General features: G+C 38.9%; 3 protein-coding genes across 22 annotated transcripts in view; 2 read left to right on the forward strand and 1 right to left on the reverse strand.

Moving 5' to 3' along the window:
* Positions 1-3,704, forward strand: part of ABCB11 (ATP binding cassette subfamily B member 11) — a 54,500-nt gene extending 50,796 nt beyond the window's left edge. For all 10 annotated transcript variants that reach the window (XM_064660953.1, XM_064660958.1, XM_064660952.1 and 7 more), the window contains 4 exons: positions 598-795; positions 1,578-1,784; positions 2,518-2,664; positions 3,402-3,704. In XM_064660953.1, the coding sequence (XP_064517023.1) occupies positions 598-795; positions 1,578-1,784; positions 2,518-2,664; positions 3,402-3,602 (753 nt within the window). In that variant the 3' untranslated portion in view covers positions 3,603-3,704. The remainder of the gene's footprint in view (positions 1-597; positions 796-1,577; positions 1,785-2,517; positions 2,665-3,401) is intronic.
* On the reverse strand, positions 264-19,186 carry G6PC2 (glucose-6-phosphatase catalytic subunit 2). 10 transcript variants are annotated; one of them, XM_064660969.1, is made up of 8 exons: positions 18,596-19,181; positions 17,726-17,788; positions 17,198-17,460; positions 14,149-14,222; positions 13,720-13,829; positions 10,547-10,658; positions 9,625-9,740; positions 264-8,440 (listed from the first exon to the last, which is right to left on the reverse strand). In XM_064660969.1, exons 3-8 carry the CDS (start codon positions 17,327-17,329, stop codon positions 7,929-7,931), a joined length of 1,056 nt encoding a protein of 351 aa, XP_064517039.1. In that variant the 5' UTR covers positions 17,330-17,460; positions 17,726-17,788; positions 18,596-19,181; the 3' UTR covers positions 264-7,928. The 10 variants fall into 10 exon arrangements, 8 of the variants coding, with proteins under 8 accessions (XP_064517039.1, XP_064517041.1, XP_064517038.1 ...); XM_064660971.1 differs by having other exon boundaries at positions 17,198-17,261; positions 18,596-19,177; XM_064660968.1 differs by having other exon boundaries at positions 14,149-17,261; positions 18,861-19,181.
* A 376-nt stretch (positions 19,187-19,562) lies between these two features.
* Positions 19,563-23,156, forward strand: SPC25 (SPC25 component of NDC80 kinetochore complex). Of its 2 annotated transcripts, none has more exons than XM_064660977.1 (7): positions 19,563-19,655; positions 20,051-20,219; positions 20,308-20,373; positions 21,162-21,302; positions 21,451-21,555; positions 21,857-21,955; positions 22,904-23,156. In XM_064660977.1, the coding sequence occupies exons 2-7, from the start codon at positions 20,066-20,068 to the stop codon at positions 23,035-23,037; spliced, it is 699 nt and encodes a 232-aa protein (XP_064517047.1). In that variant the 5' UTR covers positions 19,563-19,655; positions 20,051-20,065; the 3' UTR covers positions 23,038-23,156. The 2 variants fall into 2 exon arrangements, with proteins under 2 accessions (XP_064517047.1, XP_064517046.1); XM_064660976.1 differs by lacking the exon at positions 19,563-19,655 and adding an exon at positions 19,730-19,955.
* The last annotated feature ends 1,778 nt before the right edge of the window (positions 23,157-24,934 follow it).

Consider the following 24,934-nt stretch of genomic DNA (forward strand, 5'->3'; position numbering starts at 1 on the left):
GAATAGTATAAAGTGGGCCATTAGGAATTTGGCATGTAAAATACCTGTCCATTGGAATGGAACGGATTTGGATGACTCACAGAATAACAAGTTTTTATTTCCTGCTCTACAGTTCATGCACAAACCTGACTATCACTGGCTTACAATGGAGGCTTTTTCCATTCACATCAAACTGGTGGAGGTGTTCATGAGGAGGCGAAGCATCACTGAGTCAGACAAAATGAAAATGCTCAATTTCTGGTGCATTGAAAAGTCAGACCCAGAAAATTCAAATTGTTTATTTTATACAGAGTGTCTGTATTAAAATTAAAAACTTACCCATTTGCAAGGCAATCCCATCAATTGATGGCTCTGACCAGTGCCATGTGGGGAAGTACAAGCAGAGAAATAGTGTTATGACTAATAGCTTCATGTCTAGGACAGCTACTCCAGTGTGGTTTTTATCCCTTTTCCTCAGCTAATTTCACAAGCACGAATGTTGTATTTTAAACAAGAGATGCCAGAATGGTATCTGAGGAAGACTTATTTTGTACCTTACAACTTTCAGTTTTGAGCTTTAGGTCATTGTAACATCTTTCTCTCTCTTTTTTTCACCAGGAGGATTTCAAGGGAAGTGTTGAATTTCTTAATTGTAAATTCACATACCCTTCTCGGCCTGATATTCAGGTTCTGAAAGGACTCTCTATCGCTGTTAAGCCTGGACAGACTTTAGCATTTGTTGGAAGTAGTGGTTGTGGTAAGAGCACCAGTGTCCAGCTTCTGGAGCGTTTCTATGACCCTGACAAAGGAAGTGTGGTAAGCAAAGAAAACATGGTTTCTGTGCTGTTGTTCTCAGCAGTGCTCCAGGGGCCTTCTGCCTGTGTCCTCCTGTGCAGCCTAGCAGTGGTGGCGTGTACATGTGCAGGTTGGGGCTTTGGCTCCTTCTCAAACACAAATGGACTGTTTGGACAGTTCCCAAATATCATCTCAGATGTATTCAGGCAAAATAAGAGAACTACAAGCCTCAGGTGCAGTCTTATGCATTATGTACCCCATAGGCTTTTGCCTTTGTAGCTCCTGCATGAAACATATAATGTGTGCTGTATATTGTGGGAGTACAAGAAAAAATCAAGTCTAAATGGAGCAACAAAGAACCTGGAACATCCCTAAATATGCAGCCTCTTTGCAGGTTGAATTTGTCTAGATTTAACTTGATTACTGATAGCTTAGTAAGCTTTTATATGTTTTCCTAATGTAAATACCCATCTAGATTGATTTCTCTTTCTTTGGAAAAAATCCTTGTGGTGATCGCAATGTCAGGAAGGCAATAAAGCATGTGCCTAACCTCAAGCAATTAGATAGTTCACTATAACTTAATATTGAGCAAATGGTCTAGCATTTGGCTGAATGAAAGCCATAACACAAAATACACATCATGCACAAAGGACAAATATAAGCAATTCTTTTAATCACTTTAAATCAGTTGTGTTTGCATTTTAATAATTTAGTTCAATCGTTTAGTTTTGCTATAAAGTATTTGGGTGTAGCAGGCCGTTGTTTCCTAATGATGTTTCAAGTTTTCTCCCATTTCCTTATAGTTAATAGATGGACATGACTCTAAGAACATAAATGTACAGTTTCTTAGATCAAAAATTGGAATAGTGTCACAGGAGCCCGTGCTATTTGACTGCAGCATTGCTGATAATATCAAATATGGCAGTAACACGAAAGAGGCGACCATGGAAAAAGTCATAGAAGCAGCCCAGAAGGCTCAACTGCATGATTTTGTCATGTCCTTGCCTAATGTAAGTACCTGTGAGGCCTTGGCTGTGGAATTACAGACAGGCTGTTCAGTGCTCATTGCAGTGGGGGTTGCTCCAAACCCAGTTAAAGTTGCTACACACGTACACCTTTTATGTCCTTTTACAGCTGTAGGAGCAAAGAGGGTGCCATGACCATGCCTTATGTTCCTGAGACTGTGGTTGTGAGGTGCTACTGGCTTCTTACACAGTAGGCAAATATATAAATCCTGTTCTCAGCTGTAAGAGATTTGCCTTGTGACTAGGGCATGATATTTAGAAAAAAGTATTTGAAGCTGGCTGCTTATGTTCACTTAAGAAGTATTTAAATGCACTGAAATCATATCAACATAAATCAAAAGAACATTAAAGGTGCGAATACAATTTAGGCACCCAAACAAAACAAGCTCTGAAATTACTCTTAGCATCTTCTCCCGAGTCTAGGGCAGGGGATTTCTTTTTGCCTCAGACAAATCAGCCAGCATCTTGCTATCACAGTTTTCTTCCAGGCTCATCACTGTGTTGCCTGGGCCTCTGAGCACGTGCAGGCAAAGCATGGCATGGAAACCTCTCCTCAAACAAGTGTAGCACTGCACAGTGTTTCTGCATCCCTGGCTTCTGTAAGGAGGAGGCAGCTGTGGTCAGCATTTTTGCCTCTCTCCTCCTCCTCTTCCTTCAGGCTGTGTGCTGCTGTGTTGGCTTACAAGTGAATAAAATCTTCCTTTTGTATATTTTTCAGAAATATGAAACTAATGTTGGGGCACAAGGATCCCAGCTGTCTCGTGGGCAAAAGCAACGCATTGCCATAGCGAGGGCCATCATCCGAGATCCTAAAATTTTATTACTGGATGAAGCTACCTCTGCCTTAGACACGGAAAGCGAAAAGGTAGATGTGCAGTGATGGGCAATAGGGGAAAGTTAATACAATGGCTTATGGTGTACAAAGCCTTTCTGTTCTATAGAGACATCCCAACATACTCCACTACAGGACCGCACGTTATTCTGTATTGTGAATTCAGCACTTCCATCTTTAATGATCTTTCCAAAAGATGCAGGAGGCACAGCTATAAAAAAAAGCAGTCAGCTCCAAGGGCTCCTAAACTGTCCATAAGAGGCAGCACTTTTTCAGAAATGTGGGTACTAATTGCCTGGGTTTCAAAGCATTCAGATGGGAATAGTTCATAAATGTAACTGTACATTAAAAAACAACCAAAATAAAAATGTATTAATGCATACAAATAATAATCCTGACTAGCCAATAAAAACAGCAGTGAGGGGCCTAAGAACTTGGGTGATAATTTGTGTAGCTTGGTTACTTGCAGGCATTAGAGAAATGGTGGAATTTAAAACCATATCCACACTGAGCTGACACTGAGCACATTACCTGAGTAAAAGCCTTCATTAATTTCTACTACTGTCTGTGTTTACCTGTTCCTCCTTTGTACTGCTTGTGAACAGAGTTCATGACCCAGCTAAGCACACCAGTATCATAACCTTTGATTTAGCCTCATTCACTTGTCACTTTTAAAAGCCAATTTATGTGAAGCAATGAGCTCTGAGCCCTGCAGCTCTGAACCCTGATTTGGTTTGCATATTTTCACTCTGACACTTTGTTGCCTTTAGACTGTGCAGGCAGCGCTGGATAAGGCCAGAGAAGGGAGGACCTGCATCGTCATTGCCCACCGCTTGTCCACCATCCAGAACGCCGACATCATTGCGGTGATGTCCCAGGGACTCGTCATTGAAAGGGGCACTCATGATGAACTGATGGCCATGGAGGGAGCCTATTGGAAACTTGTTACTACTGGAGCCCCTATTAGCTGAATTACTGTGATTCTAAATTAGAAAGATTTCTGTAAACAAACTCTTTATGATAGGTATGTGTATGTTGGTGCTCCATTTGCTACGAAGTGCTCTACAGTACTGTGAGGCCTGTGGAACACTGAAGGTATGTAGCTCTGCATTAAGCACATTTGTCCAGCACATGCAGGGAACTAGGCACAGGCTAATGCATTCAGGAAGTAAATTAGCCCACTGATAGGGGAAAGCAAGCCTGACAATGGGAAGGATGTTTTCTGATGATCTGGTGGAATTGCCACTAGCTGCAGTCAGACTGCACAGTCCTGTCATGCCTCAACTAGCAATCAAGGAAGACTCTGCTCCAGTGTTCTGGAAACTGCCCCTTCTCTAGGTAAGTTGAATGAGTGAAAACAATCCCAGGAATGATGCTGTACATATGAAGGGATCACATCTCTCCTAATGTTCAGTCTGCAGAGGATTACAGCAGATCCCTTTCCTGTGGGTACAGAAGCCCCACCCTTTCACCCCGTCGTACCACACAGTTCAGCTGTGCTGAGGAGGAGGCTGCACTTCCCCCGTGTGTGGCCACAGCACTGACACCACGGTGCCCCTTCAACAAAACCAGGAAGTACTTACAAAGAAGGCAGCTCCACAAAAGTAAGGAAAGCAATCAAGACGAGGAACAGAAGGTGGTGAGGATCATTTCCTAGCCCACCACTCTCCACCTAGCACTCACCATTCTAATCAAAGCTGTCAAATAGATTTTTGAATAGGAATACATGCTTTGGATAAATTAATGTAAAATCCCACAGTTAATCATCAGTTATTTAAACCAGTTCTTTTTTTTTTTTTTTGGAAGGCAAGACAATAATGTGTATTTTTATAGAAATCATAATCAGTAAAGGTGGAAAACCCCCCATAATTAGCTCTTTGTTTGCATTAAATACAGTTGATAAACACCAACAATGTATTCAGATATGACAAAGGTCAAGAAGGAGCTTCTTTTGGCAGAAGCTTGTATCTATCACAGTTTATTACAAGATCTACTGCAGGTTTCTCTGAAATATGAGTTATTGTCTGCACCACAACAGCACTCTTTGCTTTAGTGACTAGGATCTTGGAGACAAAGCAGATAGACTGAAAGTATAAATTACAGTTCCAACATTTAAATATTGATTTTGAATAATAGAGTATTAACCAGAAAAGTCATTCTCCATGTCCTAAAATCTGCAGGGCAGGGGGCAGTTCCACTCACTTTATAAAAAAATCACACCACTTTTTATAAAACTATGTAACAGTATCAGTAATTGAATAGAGCTGTAAGGACGAAAATTTTATTAGGATACATCCCTTAATTCCAGGCAGCAAAACCAATTTCAACTTTTGTACAAATCCATTAATAGAATTGCTGCCAAAGTCCCTACTGAACTCACACAGCTGGCACTGAAATGGCTATTTTCTCAAGGAAGTCTGTATTTTAAACCTTAACTAGAAATTAAAAAAAAAGCTGCATTATTTGCTTTAATATTTTCAGCCTTTTTATGTTTCAGAGCAATAATTAGTTTGATGGCTTAGGACTGAAAATATCGACAGAGTATCAATATAAATATCAGTATGAATAAGCTACTGACATACCTATATGATATTTAATTTATATTAGTATTTAAGGCCATGGAAAAATAATGACTCTTTATTAAAAACTACCATGACTATGTGTACTTATTTCATAAGTCTTTTGCCTAAAAGGACACCATTTTCATGACCCAAATTAAACCAATGAATTGTATTTTTTCACTTGCTCTTGTGCTTTAGCACTTCTCTTACCCTTCAGACAGGCACATGAATATCTTGCACCAGCTAACAGGTATTTCTGGGTAACTGGATCATGTCTGTGACAAGGGTCTGTTGTGCAGGACAGAGCTGCAGAGAAGGCCAGCTCAAGAACACTAGCCCCTGCCTGTCATCCCCTTGCAGGAGCACAGGGACACGGCCCCACCTAGATGGCACTGCTACTGCTCTTCATTGTAACATCATGCTGTTTTCAAGCAGCTAGGAAATATCGAGAGCTAAGTGTTGGGAAGTATGCTGGTACTTCCCAGAAGCATGCATGTGAGGCACTCACAGCACACACAAACAGTTGCACATTCCTGAGTGCCAGCTCCTGCCACTTAATTTCTATGTGCTACTGACAACCAGTTGATTATAAAGACCTTTGGTACCTGTGCAAAGGGATTAAATTTCAAGTGGAGCTACACAGTATGTCTGGGCATGAGCAACAAGCCTTGATGGACTGCTCGGTGCAGAGCTGGACTGGTCGTGCCGCCGTAGCTGCCTCACAGCAAGATGTCCCAGCCCTGGAACTTGGTGACAAGTCCCTGAGCCAACCCAAAGGCATTTGCCAACCCAAAGGCATTTGCTTACATCTTTCAAGCCTGAATTGTTAGTCTTGACAGTAGATTTGCTGTCTTCTGCAGAAATGCCAGTTGTCATTCTACATTTATAATTGTGTCTATCCCAACAGAGGCACCAAGATTCTTTGCCAGGGCCAGGAAGCAGAGACCCTCATGTGGTAGAAGCTTAAAAATGTGATGTCTACCCATAACTCCCAGCTTAAAATTGCCAACATTGCCACTAAATCCAAATGCTGTTGTGAAAGCATCCCCTACTGCTGGCCAGAAGGAGCCAGAAATAGAAGGACAGCTAGACCAACCTGCTAGTGTTCTGTGATGCCTCTGTAGGTCACCTCACTGGTATGGAATAACAAAGCACAGAGCAACTTAACACAGCTGATCTTTGTCTTGGCTGTCTTTGTTCTTGGTTATTTGTTTCTAGTCCCATTAGTTTAGTAATTTTGCTTAAGGAATTACAATTATAGAAAAGACTAGTTTCAGGTCAGCTGCTGCAGGAAAAAGAGTTCAGAGATCCAGTACAGAAGATATGAGGAGATACACAAAGTAGAATACTCCTCAAACTGTTAAAAACAGATGACTCATTTTTTTAAGTCAAGGTAGTCTTACTAGGCTCTTAAATAAGGATGCCTGTTTCAGATTTGCTGCTGTAATTTGTATAATGTTTATTCCTAAAGGCCAATACAAAACTATTCACTTTGTTTACCCAAATTAAATAAGATTCTTTCAGTTTGAATTATCCCAAACCTAATTGGAAGTCTGGAAACAACATCATGTTTACATCTTCTAAGCCTTATTTTTTTCAGATCATACATACACAGCCCTCATTACTCATCTTATGGCCTTGTATACTAAGGCTATGTATAAACAGCTTGTATACCAAGTATTATGAGATGGTATCAGCAAAATATTGCTTAAAAATTGTGTACTGAAAGGGAATATACAACAGTAGATGCCAAATAATGAGTAAAAATGGAAAGTACCCACCTTTGCCTATTTAGAACATCCATTTTATATAGCAAACATATTTAACATACGAGCTACTTGTGTGCTTAGGTAAACAAAGCTGACAAGAATATAAAGTTGCAATGACAGTCTGCAACCACATTTTCATGATTTACACAACTACTAACAGTGATTCAGGCTTGTGTCTCTTGATCTGAGAGAATTAGCAGAGAGCTATCTTTGCAATATAGGAGCATGAACAATATTCTTGAGGTCATATACTGAGATAATTTCATCATTGACAACTTTCAAAGGTGTGATCTGTATCATTCATGATTTATGTGACCACTTTGAAAAAGTAAGAATGACAAAACCCACATAATAATGCAAAAATATATTCTGCAGAGTATAATGGAAATAAACTTTTTTTTCTCATCTGACTTAATCAGAAGCTGTTTTGCTCAGGAAGCTCAATAAGTTAAATGTAAAGCCTTGCTTATAACTACGCTGGCCTTTTTCACAGTGCCTGGGTACAGCCGTACAGTCCAGTCGTAGGTGGTGTGATACCGTCACACCATTATGTAGCAGTTTAACACACAGTATCTATATATAAAAATTAAATACCGAGTATCACTATGTACAACTGATGCTTGAAGCATCATCTAGCTAGAGATGGAAAGAACTTAAAGACCACCATATAGCTAAATAAAACTAGTTGATTATACTTTAAAACTTTGTTATGACCCAGAGTATTGGGTCATTTCTAACCATACTGCAGTGTGATTGCAATATTTCTAGGAATCAGCAACTAATATTTATGAGCTGCCAAAATCATTCTAGAGTGTACTGATTTTGGACGTACTGGTTACTTACCAGGAGCACATCAAAGATGCAGTAGCATCCCTTTAGTTAAAATGAGTTAGCAAAACTGCCTTTGTGGAAGGTTCTTGAACAGCTCATATCCATCCCCACATTGCTAATCATTTTGAACCTTTACTTAATTAAGTTTCTTTTCAGTTGTCTTCATTAATGAGTGGACACAGTATGGAACCAAGGCAACTACAGTCAGAGGCATAGCTGCACTCTTACAGAAGGAGAGAATGTAGAACAAATACTCAGTATGAGTAGGTATCTTAATGAAATTATACAGCTGCAGTGTAGCTAAAGAAGCAGCTATACACAATATGCGAAAACTTAGCTTGCAGCTATTTTTACCTTTGCAGCTTGTGATGAACATTTCAGAATTAATTCCAAGACCTAAACCAAAGAGTGCCCCTAAATTCCTCACCAGTCCAGCAAATGGAGTTGTGTCAATGTTTATCCAGTCTGGGTTGGCACACCACTTCTTGGCCTTTGGAACAGACCATAACAAATCAATATCAAGAAGTTTGAGGGATAGATAAAACCCAAGGGCAAAGATGAAAAGAAACAAGTTTGTCTTGATGTACATTCTCAAGCTCGCAGTCTGAATAGCAGGGGTATGCTCAAATGCTTCTGCCACAAGAATGCCTGTGGATTAGAAACTCAGTGTTACAGGGAACAACACACTTGTACTTTGAAGAAGCACTTTCTACAGTGTGCCTGTAGAATTTGACTTTTGAAGACAGAAGAATATGTCTTTCATATCTATGTGTATATATACACATACACACACACAATTTACCACTTCTGTAGTACATTACAAAACCTTTTCTCCCACTCAAAACTGCCAATATAAAAAAAAGAAATTAAATACCAAGCACTACATGGTTTTGATATGAGGCATACCTTAAGGCCTGACTGCATCTCCCAGATGACAACCTATCAAATATTAGATGTAAACTGGAACATTCCTTTTCCAAAAGAGTCCCTCACTCAAAGACTGGCTCCAGCAATGCAGAATTCAACACCAGTTCCCACACAGGCTTTGAGTGTTGAAGGAAAAGACACAGAACACACTTATCTTCTCTCGTACTCATTTTATCCTGGTTGTGAAGAGGGAAAGCTGTTAGCCAGGGCTACCCAGGCTGCACTGCATCCATGAAAGAGAACAGGAGCAGGCAGCCCCTGCTCAATGCTTTGGTCACCCTCCATAAAATCAGATAGATTCTAGAGAGACTATTCATAGTTTGAACTCCCTGAATACCAATTTGCAACACGCTTAAGTAACTCTGAAAAATGTACTTCAGCTTCTTAAATCACCCTGGGGAGTTTTTACTGCTGATTCACCTTTTTCTCTATTTTGCCCCAGGTCTCTGACCCCATACTTGTCCACATTGCACACATGCTAGTTTGCACCTGGTCACCATTTGAAGTGACCCAAACACCTTCCTCCTGAGATGAAAGGTCAGAGTCATGTAGGAACAACTTCCTCTCTGATCTTTTCCACACAGGCAGCACAGTCAAAGATTGGATGCAGCCAGTACAAAGCAGTCAGAGCTAGTCTGAGGCAGTGTGGATATAACACAGTCAGCATCGACTGGCAAGTGGACAAAGGCTCACTCCCCTCACTCTGTGAATTACAAAGGCAGCAGGCACATTCTAACCTTGCAAATTTTACCTTTAGACTTTTATCAAATCCTTGACCTTCCAGAGAGTGGAGAGCACCACTGGGGCTGCAAGATGAGTAGCACTACGAAAAATCTCTTGTCTTTTCTCATACTTCTTTTTTTTTGAGATTTTACAAATATGTTAAAAAGGAAAAAAACCATTACCAGCAAATACTCCAAGAATAACTTGATGAGGAAAATGTGTTGCTATGAATACTCTTGAAATGCACACACTGATCTGGATAATCCAAAAAATACTCCAGAGGAATGACCATGTCAGTCTAAGAAAGAAAAGGAAAATGGTTAAAAATTAAGACAAACTATTTCATCTACTAATTTATCCCAAGCCCCATCATGTCAGGCTCATATTTTTACCATCCAGAGATTTACCAAGTAGAGCAGATGATTAAAACCTGGAAGTCAGTATTAAAACATTATCAAGAGTGGTTTCAGGAAGAGACCCCAGCAGTTTCAGGTCCAAGACACCACTGTGGCTTTAGTGATGAAAGTCATGCATAGTAGGTTAAATTAGCACTAGTACCCTGAGCTTATTTCTCATCATGAAGTCATACCTAAATGTAAAAGTTCAGTTATTTCATGATAAAATTTACATAGTGTGGGAACAACCTTGTTGGGTTGACAGCAATTATGAGACTTTTCCACAGAGCTGAGTAACACATTACAGTGAACTATGTCAACATTATGTGCATTTGCTTTAAAATGGGCTAAGAAGGATGACCATCAAAGCAGTAAATTTATTTTCTAACCAAAAGATCCAATAAATAATGACAATTAATAGAATCAAAAATTTCCAATACTGAAGAGGTGACACAACCTTTAGTAGGAGCTGATTTGAGATATTGTATGCAATGACGGTAATTTAATAAATAAGAACCTATACAAATGGCTAAATCCTCTTCATATACTTTTTCTTTAGCTGAGGCAGATCATAATAAAGGGCTGCTATTTTTTTTTTACAAACTGGATAGAACAGACTATGAATATTTGTTTAAATTAAGTCCATTAAAAACATAACATGTATATAAAGAATTATCTTTATGAGTTAGAGGAATGGAAAGACACTGACCTGTGAAGGGTAACAGCTAATTTATCTTTCCATCTAACTGTGTAGCTAAGTGCTGCAGTGACCATTACATACCAGACGCAGGATGATCCCATGGCATGTCCAGATGGGCTTCCTAGTAAAAACAAAAAGGAAATATTCACCTTAAGAATGATGACTGTAGCATTTGTCATATAGAAAATGTCAACTGGCAGTTACTCAGGCACCCAATCATTTAGAAAGGAAATGGGTAGCAAAGGCTGGAAGAATGTCAACTGCTTCGCAAAATTTAATTTTCTCAATATGAACTTCTCATCTATAGGGAAGCCATATTTGTCTGAAATCAAGTAGGTAACAGTTTAACTATCTTTAATATTAGTGTGGGGTGGAATCTTGATTGGAAAACACTATTTTCCCATTATTTAGATTTGGATTGTGATTTTTTAAAAAAAGGCATCTAGGACTCTCTTAGGACTGTAGCATGGAATGTAGAAGTTATATATGAGGATCAGATGAGAAAGGGTTTGAATGGGCCTCCTCATAACTAAAGGGAGCAAGAGAGCTTTAGCTCTTTGTAACATTCTAAACTAAAGTAACAGTGTAACTTTAGATGACCCTTCCAAACTGCCTTTTATCTGCTTCTGCAATTATCGTGATGTGAAAAATTGAGATCTGTGTCTCATTAATAATATCACAATCCAGATAATTAACATTTTGGGTAGTTTTGTAATAAATTTAGAAATGTATCTCAAGCATGATGGAAGAACTGTGTCTTTATACTTTAGTTTGATTTATGTTATAAATTTTAAGGTGTCATACATATCAACTAGCTTGAAAATAGAGTATCAGTGAAATTGGCACATGAAATGATACTGTAACATATCCAACCAATTGTTGTACCAACAGTCTGTAACAGGGAACACACTCTTATGTAGAGATCAAACAGTAATTTCCTTTTAGTCCAGGTTATAATAATATAAATGTAATTTGTTTTAATTTAACAAATCAGATTTTAATTTTACTGGAAACAATATGAAGCCTCAGAAAAGTTCCTACAACTGTGAAAATCACCAAAAAACAAACTATGCTGTCATGATGCAAGGGAAATGATTCCTAAAATTACTTGGCCACTTCTTTTCCCCTGTTCACCAAATTTACATTCAACAAAATAAAATAGGGAAAGAGAGAAAATTAGATCACTGAAATCTGTCAATCCCGTATTTCTACAGCTTGGCTTTCTGTGGAGACAAAGTGAAGTAAAAGGGACAGAGTTATTTCACTGTCAGAAGAAATAATTTTGGGTCCAGAAAGTGTTATGATCCAGAACTATATAGCAGTGTGTAGAGCAATAGGATATTTCAGTGAAGTAGCAAAACAGGAATGCCTAGGACAAGCACTATGATTTCTGACTCCCTGCACTCATTTTTGCTATTCTGCTTGCCAGCATCTTTAGAGTCACTCTACCAGCTCTTTTGTTAATTGCCTAACAGATGTGCACTCCTAAACCTCACAACAGAACAAATGTCACTGATAAGGAAATCATAATGTTGTCTGTCAGCATTGGGAAAGCTCCTCTGTCTTGTCATTTAGGAAAATGTCATCTAGGAATAATGTTTCATAGTTCATCTGCAAATTACCTACTAGAAACAGCATAAGCTCCACTTTAAGGTTTATGTTCTTAAAGCCTTAAATATATCAGAAAAAAAAATGGCAATAGGGTTTTATTTCAGCTAGTTCCAGAAGTACAAACCAAATTCAAGTCCTGCTTGCCATGTAGTCATATAAACAGTTCTCACAGCTTTCCCTCTTGCTGAGCTGTGAGACTCTGGGGTTCAGGCTATCCTAGCAATATTTGAATCTGCTTTTCTCATGTCTGTGGCTGCTCCTACTCTTTTAATATAACTTGCATATTTTAAAAGTGTGTGAAGTACCATGTAAGCTCATGCAACGACTGTGTGCTCTTAACAGCTGCACTGACTGCACCTCCTCTTGTTAATGAGGAGCAGGTCAGTGACAGATATTGTCAATGGTTCAGGGCAAATGTGGAGGTGGGGAAAATGTGGTCGTAAGTGCAAAGAAAGAATCAATATGACAGTTGTATCCACTGAACAGAAATAGGAATGACTTGTTACTTCAGGAAGAAAGTAACAAGAAGGAAGATCTGTTTCAATGAATAGAATGAAACACACTGACTGGCTCCTTAGCCAGGGCTTGGAACTACATGGTACCGAATGGGCTCAGTTAAAAGGCTTTTGAAAAGATCTGAAGTACTTTAATACTTTGGGTTAGGTCTCAAATGAATTCACTTGAAGGAGACTGCAGATCACATATACACCAGGCATTATTTAACCTTGCCTCATACAAAGGCTTAAACTTCTTGTTCACAATTACAATGGAATGTAATGGAGGATATTGTTAACAAATTCAGCTCTGCAAACTGCTTTAAAGCTTGCAGTGGCATTGATGAGGTGCAAAGCACATTAATTTCCACAGTCAGTATTTTCTCGCACAATGAATTAAACTAAATTCAGTCAGTCAGCTCAAAGCAAATTCATCTTATTTCACGTATTAGAGTTGCATAAGTTCATTTGACTTCAGGAGTATTGCATTTGAGGTCCACAGAAAAGACAATGAGACATAAAAAAGTGAAAATACACAGAGAAAGTACATTTTAAAAATAATTTTCCCCCATATATTTGTATATATACACGTTTAGTGTCAGTGTCTGGTTCTGGGAAGAGGGGTTACCTTTTCCACTCATGATACATTACATCAACAATTATTGATACTATTGTTATTTACACTGAACCACCTACTAGTTTTTGGGGTTTGAATATTTCTTGCAATAGTGCACTGGTCCTCAAACTCAACAGCCCCGTGCTCTATTTTGGAACATATTAAACAACGTATTTCACAAGTTTTGTGAAAATTCCTTTCCAATATGCTGGTTCATTCTACTAGTAGTTATTTTTAAAGTAAATCCCCCTCCCTTGCACTATTTAAAGGCAATGAAGTAAACATTTTGTCATATAGCAATCAAACACCAGTCACATTGTATTTCTTCCTTTTTTTGGTGCTATTTTATATATGAACTCTGAGGTTTGTATATTATATAAGACCTTCATAAGTCACATCCTCTCTCCCTCAAAGTCACTATACCTATTAAATGTACCAATGTAATCTCCAACATTTCTTACCTGGTCCAGTTTCACACGTTATGGGAAACTGTTCAAGGCATGGGCTTGATTGATTAGGATAAATCATTGTTTCTTGCACCCACCAGTATGGGCGATGGCCAAATAAAATCCTGACAAAAAATAAAATAAAATAAAGCAGAAACTCAATGAAAATATTTTTATGTAAGAAGGCCTAGTAAAACCTGATAATCCTATAAAGAATATGAAGAGCTATATTGCCAAAACTATTCTGTAATAGTTCTACAGGTTTTTCTCATCTTACCATGATGTCATTTCAAACATATCTTAAATACCTGCATTGTGAATTCCCCTTTTATAATAACGGGAAAGTCTACTAGTACGTTATTCACAGAAAGTTTTCTAACCTTGAGGCACATATAGTAACTATCATTAAAAATACCAAATTTTAAAATAAATCCAACTTCTTACCATTTAAATATGAGGTTGAACCAATCACCAATGACTGCCACCCATATCATTTTAGTACCAACCACTTGGTTGAGCTGAAACCAAAGAGGAAAATAAATTGAGAATATATTCCGCGGATCACCAACATGTGACATAAAATTAAGGAAATCCTGGTAAGCCCTGTAGTCCCTCTGTAAATGCTGAATGATAAGCACGCCATTGCTATGGAGGAGATCCATCTTAATGGATTAAACTGTACTTGAAATATAGTAAAGTTCCTTTAATCTTAAGTTTCTAGTAACAGAGAATGAGAACCGTGGAGGGGAGCTATTAAAAAGTGAGAGAAGGTGATTGACGTTGCCTTTATATTATATTGGTGTGGTGTACCCAGCCATTCTTGAAACACGTGGCTCCAAAACTCCGGGAAAGCACATGAGTCTCTTAGCCCTGGAAAGCTTTTCTGTTTGCAAATTTTAATTAAAGGAAGCTAAGTGAAGTACATGCTGAGCAGCAGCAAATTGTGGGGAAAGTTTTGTGGAAACACAATGTATAACTTATGTAATCCTTCGTATGAACAGTTGGAACATGTTTGCTTAAATTTTTTCACAGTTCATTTCTCTGCAGGATGGACATTAGTAATGTGTGTACTTCATTAAGTGTTGCCTGTATAAAGGATAGAAAGAATACACAAATAACTGATCTTTGCAGAACTGTCATTAAAGCTGTACATTTCACTTTGAAATAGAACTTGGCTACCATGCTGCTACTAATACTTTGACAACACATTTTTCAGTCACAGAAAATACAACCAGCATCCATACATCAATGAGGCTGTTGAGCTATAGATTTATTTTTAAAGCAGCAATATTCTTAAAACACTGAAAAACAATTGTTTCCTTCACACTAGAGGCCTGTTAATCCAGGGCACAATGCAGATGAAGCTTAGTCTTCGAGTCATCATTTGGTACCACCATTCTTGTGCATTGCTTACACGATGCAAGCCCTACACAGCTTTTCCAGAAGGAGCTGCAGCCCCTCTTCTGACTGCCCAGCCCTGCAGAAATGAGACCTGCTTTGCAAACCAGAGCAAGGTTGGGAATAGATGATTATGAGTATTTTCCTGAAGTATTCCCAAGTGAAGCACAGGGAAACATCCTGGGCAAACAGCCAAGAGGAAACAGATTCTGCCACATAGCAGGATTTTAAAAGATTACAACAGATAATATATTAGCACATCGGATTTATCAATATTAGTGCTAATAAGTGTAGAACGGGAAAAGATTATGTTAATTTGTGAGGTGGTTAGATGAAAAAACTTTTTCCACTAGATATTAAATGGATACTAAAAGCCTGATGATACCATCTTCTGATATTATCAGAGCAGCAAGAGGAAAATTTCAAGCTCTTTATCAGGCTCTAATATTCCAGCATAGTCATATCTTCTATCGAAGATTATTTATGTGTTTGAAACAATTAGAATCTGAAGACAAAAGCAGCTCTATATATGCACTGCACACTTCCCCTACTGCTCTCTCCATGGCACTTCAAGTTAAACTGCAGAAGTTGTGGAGACAAAGATATGAACTACTTAACTGGTTGTGCTGAAGAAGGACTTAATGGCTTACCAGGGCTTTATGATGTGTCCTCGGGGAAGTCACATGGAAACATCAAGTAGGTTCAACAAATAAGGCACGACAATTAAATGGACTTAGAAGACCTCTCCTCCTGACACAATCTCACATTTACTTTACTCCCATTTACTTTACCTATTAATAGTCTGGTTTTAGAAACTTTTTAGCAGTTTTAAATCCTATATGTTTATTGCTACCAGTTGCATTGAGCTTAATAGAAAACCTTAAAGTTAAAAACAGATTTAAAATTCTATGCACTGTTTCTGAATTACTACAGTATTTTTCTCTGCATTGACTGAATTACTCACTTCAACTGGTATCATTTGGTTTCAAGGAAAACTGTTCCAAAAGCAAAATTTAAGGATATTTCAACAATAAATATTTCCTAGCTTTTTAGCTGAAAATATTTGAGGTTTGTTTCTTGCTAACCCTTATAGATTATTGCTTTTCACAGCGTACAGCAAAGCAACTGTCATATAAAAGAACAGACAAAATTAATTTTCCCTCTCCCAGTTCTTTTCCAAGATTGTACTTGTTTAGAAATATCTCTCACAAATAACTCTTTATACCTTATTGCTAAAGAAAATGTCCTTTGGCTACATTTTTTTACTGCAAAAATATCTTGCCTTTAAAGACAAGTAAGACTTACAATAACAACAATAAAAATCACTCTTTTATACATGTCTGAGGTTAGCATGGAAAACTGTGGAGAATGTAAGTTTTTCCTCTCTTTTTCAGTCTAGTTTAGAAACAATAATTAACTGTAAATGTGAGTGTAAATGTCAAGTCAGTTGGTAGATGAATAACAACAATCTTTCTTTTAGTACTTAACCTCATCATAGTTGCGGGTTTTAACTAAATTGAAATAACTATTGTTCTATAAGAAAAATATTTTGCAGTAAGTCAGTCAGTTTCCATCAAGTCCTTTAAAGAGTGTCTACCAAGTAATAACCAACCCTTTATGGTACCTCTTTAATGGCACCACTGTTACTCAATAGTATCAGAGAAGTTGCCTCTCTGACACAGGATGTGCGGAACCATTGCAATAACTTTTTGCATGTTTGTTTACAAATACAAACTCACCCACCCATGTTATCTATCCACTGGGATACGATGCATCTGCTCAGGCTGAACTCTTCTTTAGACAGAACCACTCAGGCACACTTTGGTTCCCCAAAAACTTTGTCAATATAATGTTTGAAGTTATATCTTGGCCTTGTTTCAGTAAAGTAACCTCTTTTAGTCTACATATTGAAGGCCTCCTGATAATAGTTTTCAAGATTTTCCTGCTGATTCTTATGCTGCTGATTATCTTTCTGCTTAGGTAGAAGATAAACACCTTAGACCTAATGAAGACTAACAGCTAACAGGAAACATTAAAAAGCTTTCATTTTCTCCTATATTCTTTCTGAGAGTTTCAGAAGCTCCTGCATTGTCACCTTAGAGATACTAGAGGAGTCATGTTTACAAAGGATGTTTAAAAACCAGCAACAAATCCACAATCTGCAAGACAGAAAGCAGGGAGTTTTTGGAATAGGTAAGCAGGTTTCTGTGAAAGAGACAATTTTCATTGTACCTGGAAGCACTCATGATCCTGCTCCATCCAAGAGGCAATCAACAACTGACATGCCAGTCATCTCTTGTCCTGCCTGTAGTACTTCACAACCAATGAAAGTCTGAGACACTAAAGACTTTCCAAGCTCTAATAACCAGAAAAGATGGCAAAACATGTCTTGAAATACAATATTTAATAACTTGTTTAAACTAACAGAGAAACATTTCCTTCATAAACTTTCCCCCGGTCATTTTCTATGCAAAGACCTGCAAAATGCTTCTGTAATGCACTTAGTACTTCAAAGTCACTTGAGATAATATACGAAATAAAACTATTTGCTGTGGTTTAGCATATGGAACTGCAAGGAAAACTAGTGATCTATACAAAATGGTCAGAAAGTGTATGCAATTACCTTTTTTGTCCTGTTTTGATATTGCAGAACCAAAGTTTGGCCTTCACATGATCAAGTTAGTTCCTAGTACAAAGCAAAAAACCTTTAAAATGCCATCTGCTCATATAAAGAGTTTTTAATTTATTGATAATTTCTCAATTTATTTTATTTTCCAAGACATACAAAACTAGAGACTTTATATGTTCTTGGTAATAACGTAGAAACAAGAACCATGCTGATGATCCATTGGAGGGAGGATAAAATGTTTACAGCTCCCTTGCACCTACATATTAGAGCAAATATTACATAACTGTTATCAGATGTTGTTAAGTAAATGTTTGCAAGAGAAGGAAAAGCCATCAAAGCAAACATTCTTTGAAATCTGTTAATGGAGGCCTATGTGCTGGGCCTAACTTTCTGGTACATTATGCTTAGTTAATTGAACAATAGCATTAATTTCCACATCAGTGTTTCCACTGGCGCTAGACCAGCTACAAGAATTAATGAGTAATTTACTAAATTCACCAGCAGACACTATATACAACAGCTGACAGCTATTTTCCTAAGTATAAATATTTTCCAAGTGGAACACTGAGAAGATATATCTTAATTTTTTAATTAGGAAGAGAAGAATATTTCAAGAAGCTCTTTCCTTTCCCTTCCTTCTCCCAGATTTATACTTGCCTACGTAATCATTCTTGAAACAGCCCAACTTCAGTATATTTAAGTGTAAAGCAGATAAGAAACAGAGGTCTATTAGTTTTAGGACTAATGCTGAGGAAACTGTGAAATCTAGAGATGTCCAAGTCAAGTGAGACAGGAATACAATGGGATAGAAGTGCTTATACAAGTTTATACAAGAGTAACACAACTAATAGTTGGTGGTCTCACCTCAGCCTTTGCTTTGGGTCTGGTGGGGGGAAGGCAGTAATTCATTTTTTCAGAGCAATTTTCAACGCTTTAATAAGTTGACATTATTCTGAGACTATCTAAATAGCACCGGCAAAAAGTAAAGCCAGGAGAAAATAATTAGCTGTGGTAACAAAATGATCAAAAGTAGCGTTTATGATAAACTGAAGGCTGCTATCTGGGATCACAAATTAGTGCTTATCAAGAGCCAAAAGGGAATATAAAGAACCGGAGAAAAAGCAGGCACCGTGTCATAAGGAGCACATTCGCTATGACAGAGGCTTATGCAAGTGTTTGACCGGGCGCGGGCAGCGCTACTGTGTGGTGGGTTTGTTCGCATCGAAGAGGTGCAGGTCGGACTCCTCTCACTGCGAGCTACCTTAAGAGGTAAATTGTTATCCACACTCGACAGAATTCAGGCCTGGGGAATTAAAAGGCAATTCAGGAGCCTCACAAAACTTAGGACCGTGTTCTGTGAGTAAAACAGACACTGGAAACAACTTGCGGCTTCAGAGGAGCGAAAGGGAACCGTCCCGCTCCCCAGAGCGAGCCCGATTTGTCAGGCTGTCCCCCCGCCCCGGCCCCCCGGGCAACCTGGCCGCAGCGCCCTTAGCGGGCGCTCAGGAAACGCGTTTATCCCCACAGGCTTTCCCCGGGCAAGGCCCGCGACTCCCGGCTCCCCGCTCCCGGCTCCCGGCTCCCCGCTCCCCGCTCCCCGCTCCCGGCTCCCGGCTCCCGGCTCCCGGCTCCCGGCTCCCGGCTCCCGGCTCCCGGCTCCCCGCTCCCCGCTCCCCGCTCCCCGCTCCCCGCTCCCCGCTCCCCGCTCCCGGCTCCCCGCTCCCCGCTCCCGGCTCCCCGCTCCCGGCTCCCAGCTCCCGGCTCCCCGCTCCGCCCCTCACGGCAGCCCCGCCCCGTGCGCGCGGCGTTACCGCAGCAACGGCGTGGGTGGGCCTCGGCGGGGCTGGGCCAATGAGCGGCGCGGTTGTTGCGGGGCGGGCCGCGCGGACCGTTGGCGGCGGGAAGGCGGCGCGGTTTGAACGCGGTGGGTCTGGGCGGGTGCGGGGTTTGGTGGGGCCAGAGCAGGGGAGCGCCCGGTCCGACCCCTGGCCCAGGCTGCCGGCGTGGGGAGCCGGCCCCGGCCCCGGCTCAGTGCCAGCTCGCGGGGGGACGGCGAAGGGGCGGGGGCGCCCCGGCTGCAGCGGCCGCGGTGCCGCCAGAACCCTGGCGGGGCCTCCCCTAGCGCAGCATCTGAGCGCCGGGAGAGGAGCGAGGGGAACGCGGCTCCCGCTGAGCCAGTGGTGACAAAAAATAACGACTTGCGGGAAGAGGTTTCAACAACAAGGCAAGGGGACCAAAGCAGCTCCGAGGGTTTATTCCGTGAGTTACACCCGCTGGCACTGCCTCCTGTGTCCTGACGCTGTGTCTGTTCACTGACAGGTGTGTTACAGCACCATGGCTAATGCAAAGACAGAAGATGAAATAACTCTCTTTGAAAGAGATATGAAAGAGTTTTGGATCGAGTTTAAAAGCGTTTATGGCACTGAACAGATCAACCAGACTTTAACGCTGAGAGATTCATGCAAGGGGTCTATAGACGTGCTTTCAGGTAAAAAGGCTCTATATTCCTTTTGCCTCTACGTTTTGCAAGTTATCATCAAACTTCATGAGATAACTGGAGTAACTTTCCATTACAGCGAAATGGTCCAAGAAGCTGAAAGAAGGAGACCTGATGACTGACAAAATTCAGGAGTATAACAATGGTACAGTATGGTGTTTTATTTATTGTCTAACATTTCTAAAATTACCTAAATACAGCTGAATAGTATATTTAACTTCACATTTTAAAAGGTAAATGATAACATCAGAATGAACATAGAATTAAAAACAAACATATTTGGTTGGTTACAGGATGTAAATTTCAATTCAAAAGAAATTTGTTGAAAAACTTCATTGATAGTGCAAAAAGATAAGTCAGTTTTCTGCATAGTGATTTTGGTGCTTAAGTATTTAAAACAACAAAGTACCAAAACTTGCTGACTTCAATAGAAAAAGTAAATTAAATTGCTTAGTAAAGTTAAATATTGTGAGGTTACTTATGCCTTTTCCATATTAGTAAGAGAACACTGACAGCTCATCAGTTCAGGGTCAACTTCTCTGAATTTTGTAGTTAAACTTCAGAATATCAGGTAAATATTATTGTAACTCTAATATCAGCCAGTGTGTCCATTCTTTGCTTTCTGTCAAATTATTTGTGGAGAGGATCCACTGTCTTCAGACTGTGAAGATGTATACAGTGCTGGCACCAGAAAACATCACATCTGATTGAAGTATCACAGCTCCCTACTTTGTAGCTTCTCTTAGGAGTAACTTTCACTCTAAACTTTATTTGATACTCTTAGTGTAATTATGCTGACTTCTCTTTGCAGCTGAGATAGAATGTATTTCACAACATTTTATTCAAATAAATCATCTCAAATTACTTAAGTATTAAATAGCAGGGGCCTACTTAATCAACTGTATGTGTTCATGTTTTCTTGCCTCCTTTCAGAGATTCTCCAGCAGAGCAAATGTATATCAGAAAAGGAAGAGCAGTTGGCAGAAATTAAGCTAAATCAAGAAGAAGAGCAACAGAAGAACTTGACTGACAGCATCCAAGAGTTAAAAGAAGAGTTGGTGAAGCAAATGGAAAGTAAGTAAGCAACGGATAATAAGGAAATTTTTTTAATTGAAGGAGGAGTTGTTTTCAACACTTGTTCTTTAGGGCTTTTCTACTGTTCTAAATATTTTTCATGTGCTTGTTTTGCCTTTGATACTTATGGTGGATTTTAAAATTCTAGTAACATCTTCTAAAGACAAAGCTGTCAAGGAGAAAATGGAACGACTGTGCAAGTCTAAAGTGTTGTTTGAGGAGTGTCTTGGATTGGAGATACGCAGAATTCACAGTAAGTTGCTGTGGTTTCTGTATTTCCCGTGTGTGCACTGATCCAATGTGGTTAATGCTGGATTGTGCAGTGAAGAACCAGCATACACACCTGATGAATTGTCTGAGCCCGGGCATTACCATTGTTTCTCAAATGGCAAAATATGTTGAAATGCATTTGTCTTTCAAAGAGACTAGAGTTCCCTAATTTATAAATGTTCTAAGAATATTAATTGAAACTAACTTCATATTGTGATTTTTAGTTTTCATTGTGACTCTCCAGCAGAGGTTAATGGTGTTAATTAATTCTGCTTGTGTTTTAGATGAACAATTACAGTTTATATTCAGACACATTGACCACAAAGATCCTGACAAGCCATACACGTTTACCCTTTCCATAAATGACCAAGGAGATTATGAAGGTATGTGAATTTTGAATATGTACACAAGAGGACTGAATCTGATGCCTCTATTTGAAAAAAGTGGAGAGGAGCAAAGTGCAGTTTAGTTGTAACCTTTATCTTCCAATTTTTGAGTGAAAAATATTGCAATGGTAATATAGTTTCTTTAATTATGTTTGTCTTGTTAACTTACATGAAAATATAACTGCTTATCTTCACTCTCCATTTTGGAGATGCTGTTTACTTCTTATCAAGCAAAGCGGGAGAAAGAGGATATACAGAGATAAGGATGCTTCATTTTGTACTTTGTTTATGCTAGAGTCAGTGTCTATGCTGACAGGCATATTTCAACTTCATTTGAGAAACCTAGAGGGCAGAGAAACCCTTACAGGGTGACATAGGTAAAAGAATAAAACTTGAAATCCAGCAATCTGGATTTCTGTAAGGATACAGCATTTCAGATCTTAAAGCTTGTTTTGCAATATGGATCTTACTTCAGTTATGAAGAATTTAAGTGCTGTGCTGCAGAGCGTCTAGATAAGATGCTATTGGGGCTTTTAGGTATGGACTGAATAGATTTCTGGTTTTACTAATTCAAATTTAAACTTTTGAAGTTAAAAGTACATCAGATACTGGGTTACATCAGTGTACAATCTGCCTGCTGGCAGAGCAACAAAACTATTTAGAAATGTGTTTCAGTTTTTGACCAGGCTATGGATTACTTGGAATTGCTGTAACAATTCACGTAGGAGCACAGCACTGAGTGGGAAGTCAGGAAATCAAAAAACCTGTTGTGTTTTTTGAGGCTTTGTCCTTGCTGACAGAAAATGAGGCTACTGAAAAATAATACTTGTGGAAGCTAAAACATAAAAAGATAACAAACTACATTAGTATTTCAGAAGCATGCGAAAACACTAATATTATTTTTTTTTAATAAGTCTCATCTTTTGGAAATTTTTGTCATTTTAGTGACTTCCTGTACTCCTACTCTGGACTGTATAGCAGAGTTCCAGCTCAAAGTGAGAGAAACTAACAATTTTCCTGCATTTGTTGCCAACATCAGAAAAGCTTTCACTGCTTTATCGTATAAACAGTCTGCATAAAACTAGCTCAGACCTCTCTTTCTAGCTGTAGAGCACTCTTGTTTCGTTTCTGTATTGTGAAACTGTGTATTTATCCCTGTCTTACTCTGTTTTCTAAATAAAGAAAAATAATGAAAACAGTATTGTAGTCTGCTGTCATCTAGAGACATTTTGGATCATTCTTCAAACAACAGTATAGTAACTGCTCCCTTAACTGAATGCCTCCAGACATGTAAGTTTTGATCCAGTAGCAAGTGGCTTAAAGATGTGATGATCTCTATTTAGCTACCCCCAGGAAGATATGCAAAATAAAGTACCTTCTGGAGTTTCTCTCCTTCTTTTCAAAAAACATTGATGAGTCTTTCAGGTTTCTGTGCTTGTAAAGTGTTTTCCTTATTACAAAATATTTAAATGGACAGCTGCAACAAGAAAGAGCTTCATTTGATAATTTAACATAGTTCAAATAAAATCTTACAAAATTCAGTCCCAGAAATTCTAGTGAAGTAAAAGACCACTTGAATTGAAAACTAGTATGTGAGACCTGGCCATTTAGGCATGTTTAAATGTGGAGATGCTGATAAGATACTCTTACTATTTCCTGGTCAGACGTGAACTGTGTTTTAATTCATTTGGTTTGTCTAGACTTAATGGTACAGCTTGATGGATACACCACAGACTACACCCTCAATGTTCTGAGTGCAACTTAAGAAAAAAAAAAGTAATTCCTCTTGGATCCAGCAGAGAGATGATCTTCCATTTCTTCTTCCCTATAAGGCATAATTTGCTATTTTCTAAAAAATGCATCATTTTCCTTGGTATGCCCTGTTGATTTTTTTTCTTTTGCTATAGCCAGTTATACACAAAACTAGCAGTAAGGAGGGTAAAGGTGCCAGCTGATTACACTGCAATTTTAGAACAGAATGGCAGCAGAGATTAGTAAGTGCTTTTATAATGACATCTCTAATTAAACAAATCCTCAATTTCTGCTTTGTCCGTAAACCCTGTGCACTGTCTGAGGATTCTGTAACCAACAATGGGACAGACAGAGACATAGGCTGGGAGCCTGCCTTCAAGTACAGGGTCTTGTTCATTGCAGATTTGCTTCCTTTTATTTAAATAAAGGAATATTTAAATAGCAGGTATTTATTTCAATTACTTGCTTCTACCACCAAAAGCATGCTGTAGGCACTTTATGTAGGTCCATGTAGGCACTTTTTGTAGTCAGGAGTTAAAAAAAAATGCATTGAGCCACCTCTGCACTTCCCACTTCTATCTTCTCTCCCAGGCATGATGGGTGCTGTTGGCAACCCTTCCTTGTACAGAAGCTCTTGCCTTCCATGTCAGGAAGCATATCCCTTCTCACTAATGGCATTGCTCTCGTATCCAGAATGACTATTAATTTTGAAGTGTACTCCTGCCCTTCTTTACCTATCTGTGCCAAGCAACTCCTAGCTGCTCTGAACCTCAGGATGCTCAACCAACTATTTTACATCTGTTGTATGAAGGCACAAAGACTGACAGAACACGACCATCTCATTTTCATAATTTCAAATGGAGCTGTTTATTCATTAAGGGTGTACTTATTGCTCAGATACTCTGTAGCATATCTGATTTGATCATCAATTTCACAGGAGAAAGAAATTGAAACACACCTTGAGTAACAAAGACAAATGCTTAAACTTTGTGCCATATTTTTTTCTTTTTCAGCCCAGGCATGAGTAGTTGGTGAAAAAATGAATTGTCAAGATTACTATGCACAGAGCATAAAATATGGGACAACTACTGTATTGGAATATACATTCATAGAAATTATTTCCTAGAAAATATGATGTGCCTGGCTGTAAATGTTCTGTGCATATGCCTAAAGCAAGAAGTAAAAGTTTGAAATATTTATTGTGTGTAATATAAACCTTTACAA

This window comes from Pseudopipra pipra, chromosome 7 (genome assembly GCF_036250125.1).
Source record: "Pseudopipra pipra isolate bDixPip1 chromosome 7, bDixPip1.hap1, whole genome shotgun sequence".
Lineage (NCBI taxonomy): Eukaryota > Metazoa > Chordata > Aves > Passeriformes > Pipridae > Pseudopipra > Pseudopipra pipra.

Bases quoted from the DNA above. Each gene is read 5' to 3' on its own strand.
- G6PC2 (XM_064660968.1), bottom strand. From the start codon at position 14,366: ATGGATCTCCTCCATAGCAATGGCGTGCTTATCATTCAGCATTTACAG. The intron at 10,659-13,719 runs GTAAGAAATGTT...TGTTTTTACTAG, and splicing joins AACGTGTGAAACTGGACCAG to GAAGCCCATCTGGACATGCC. The intron at 9,741-10,546 runs GTCAGTGTCTTT...TTTCTTTCTTAG, and splicing joins TTAGCTGTTACCCTTCACAG to ACTGACATGGTCATTCCTCT.
- SPC25 (XM_064660977.1), top strand. From the start codon at position 20,066: ATGGCTAATGCAAAGACAGAAGATGAAATAACTCTCTTTGAAAGAGAT. The intron at 21,303-21,450 runs GTAAGTAAGCAA...TTAAAATTCTAG, and splicing joins GTTGGTGAAGCAAATGGAAA to TAACATCTTCTAAAGACAAA. The intron at 21,556-21,856 runs GTAAGTTGCTGT...CTTGTGTTTTAG, and splicing joins GGAGATACGCAGAATTCACA to ATGAACAATTACAGTTTATA.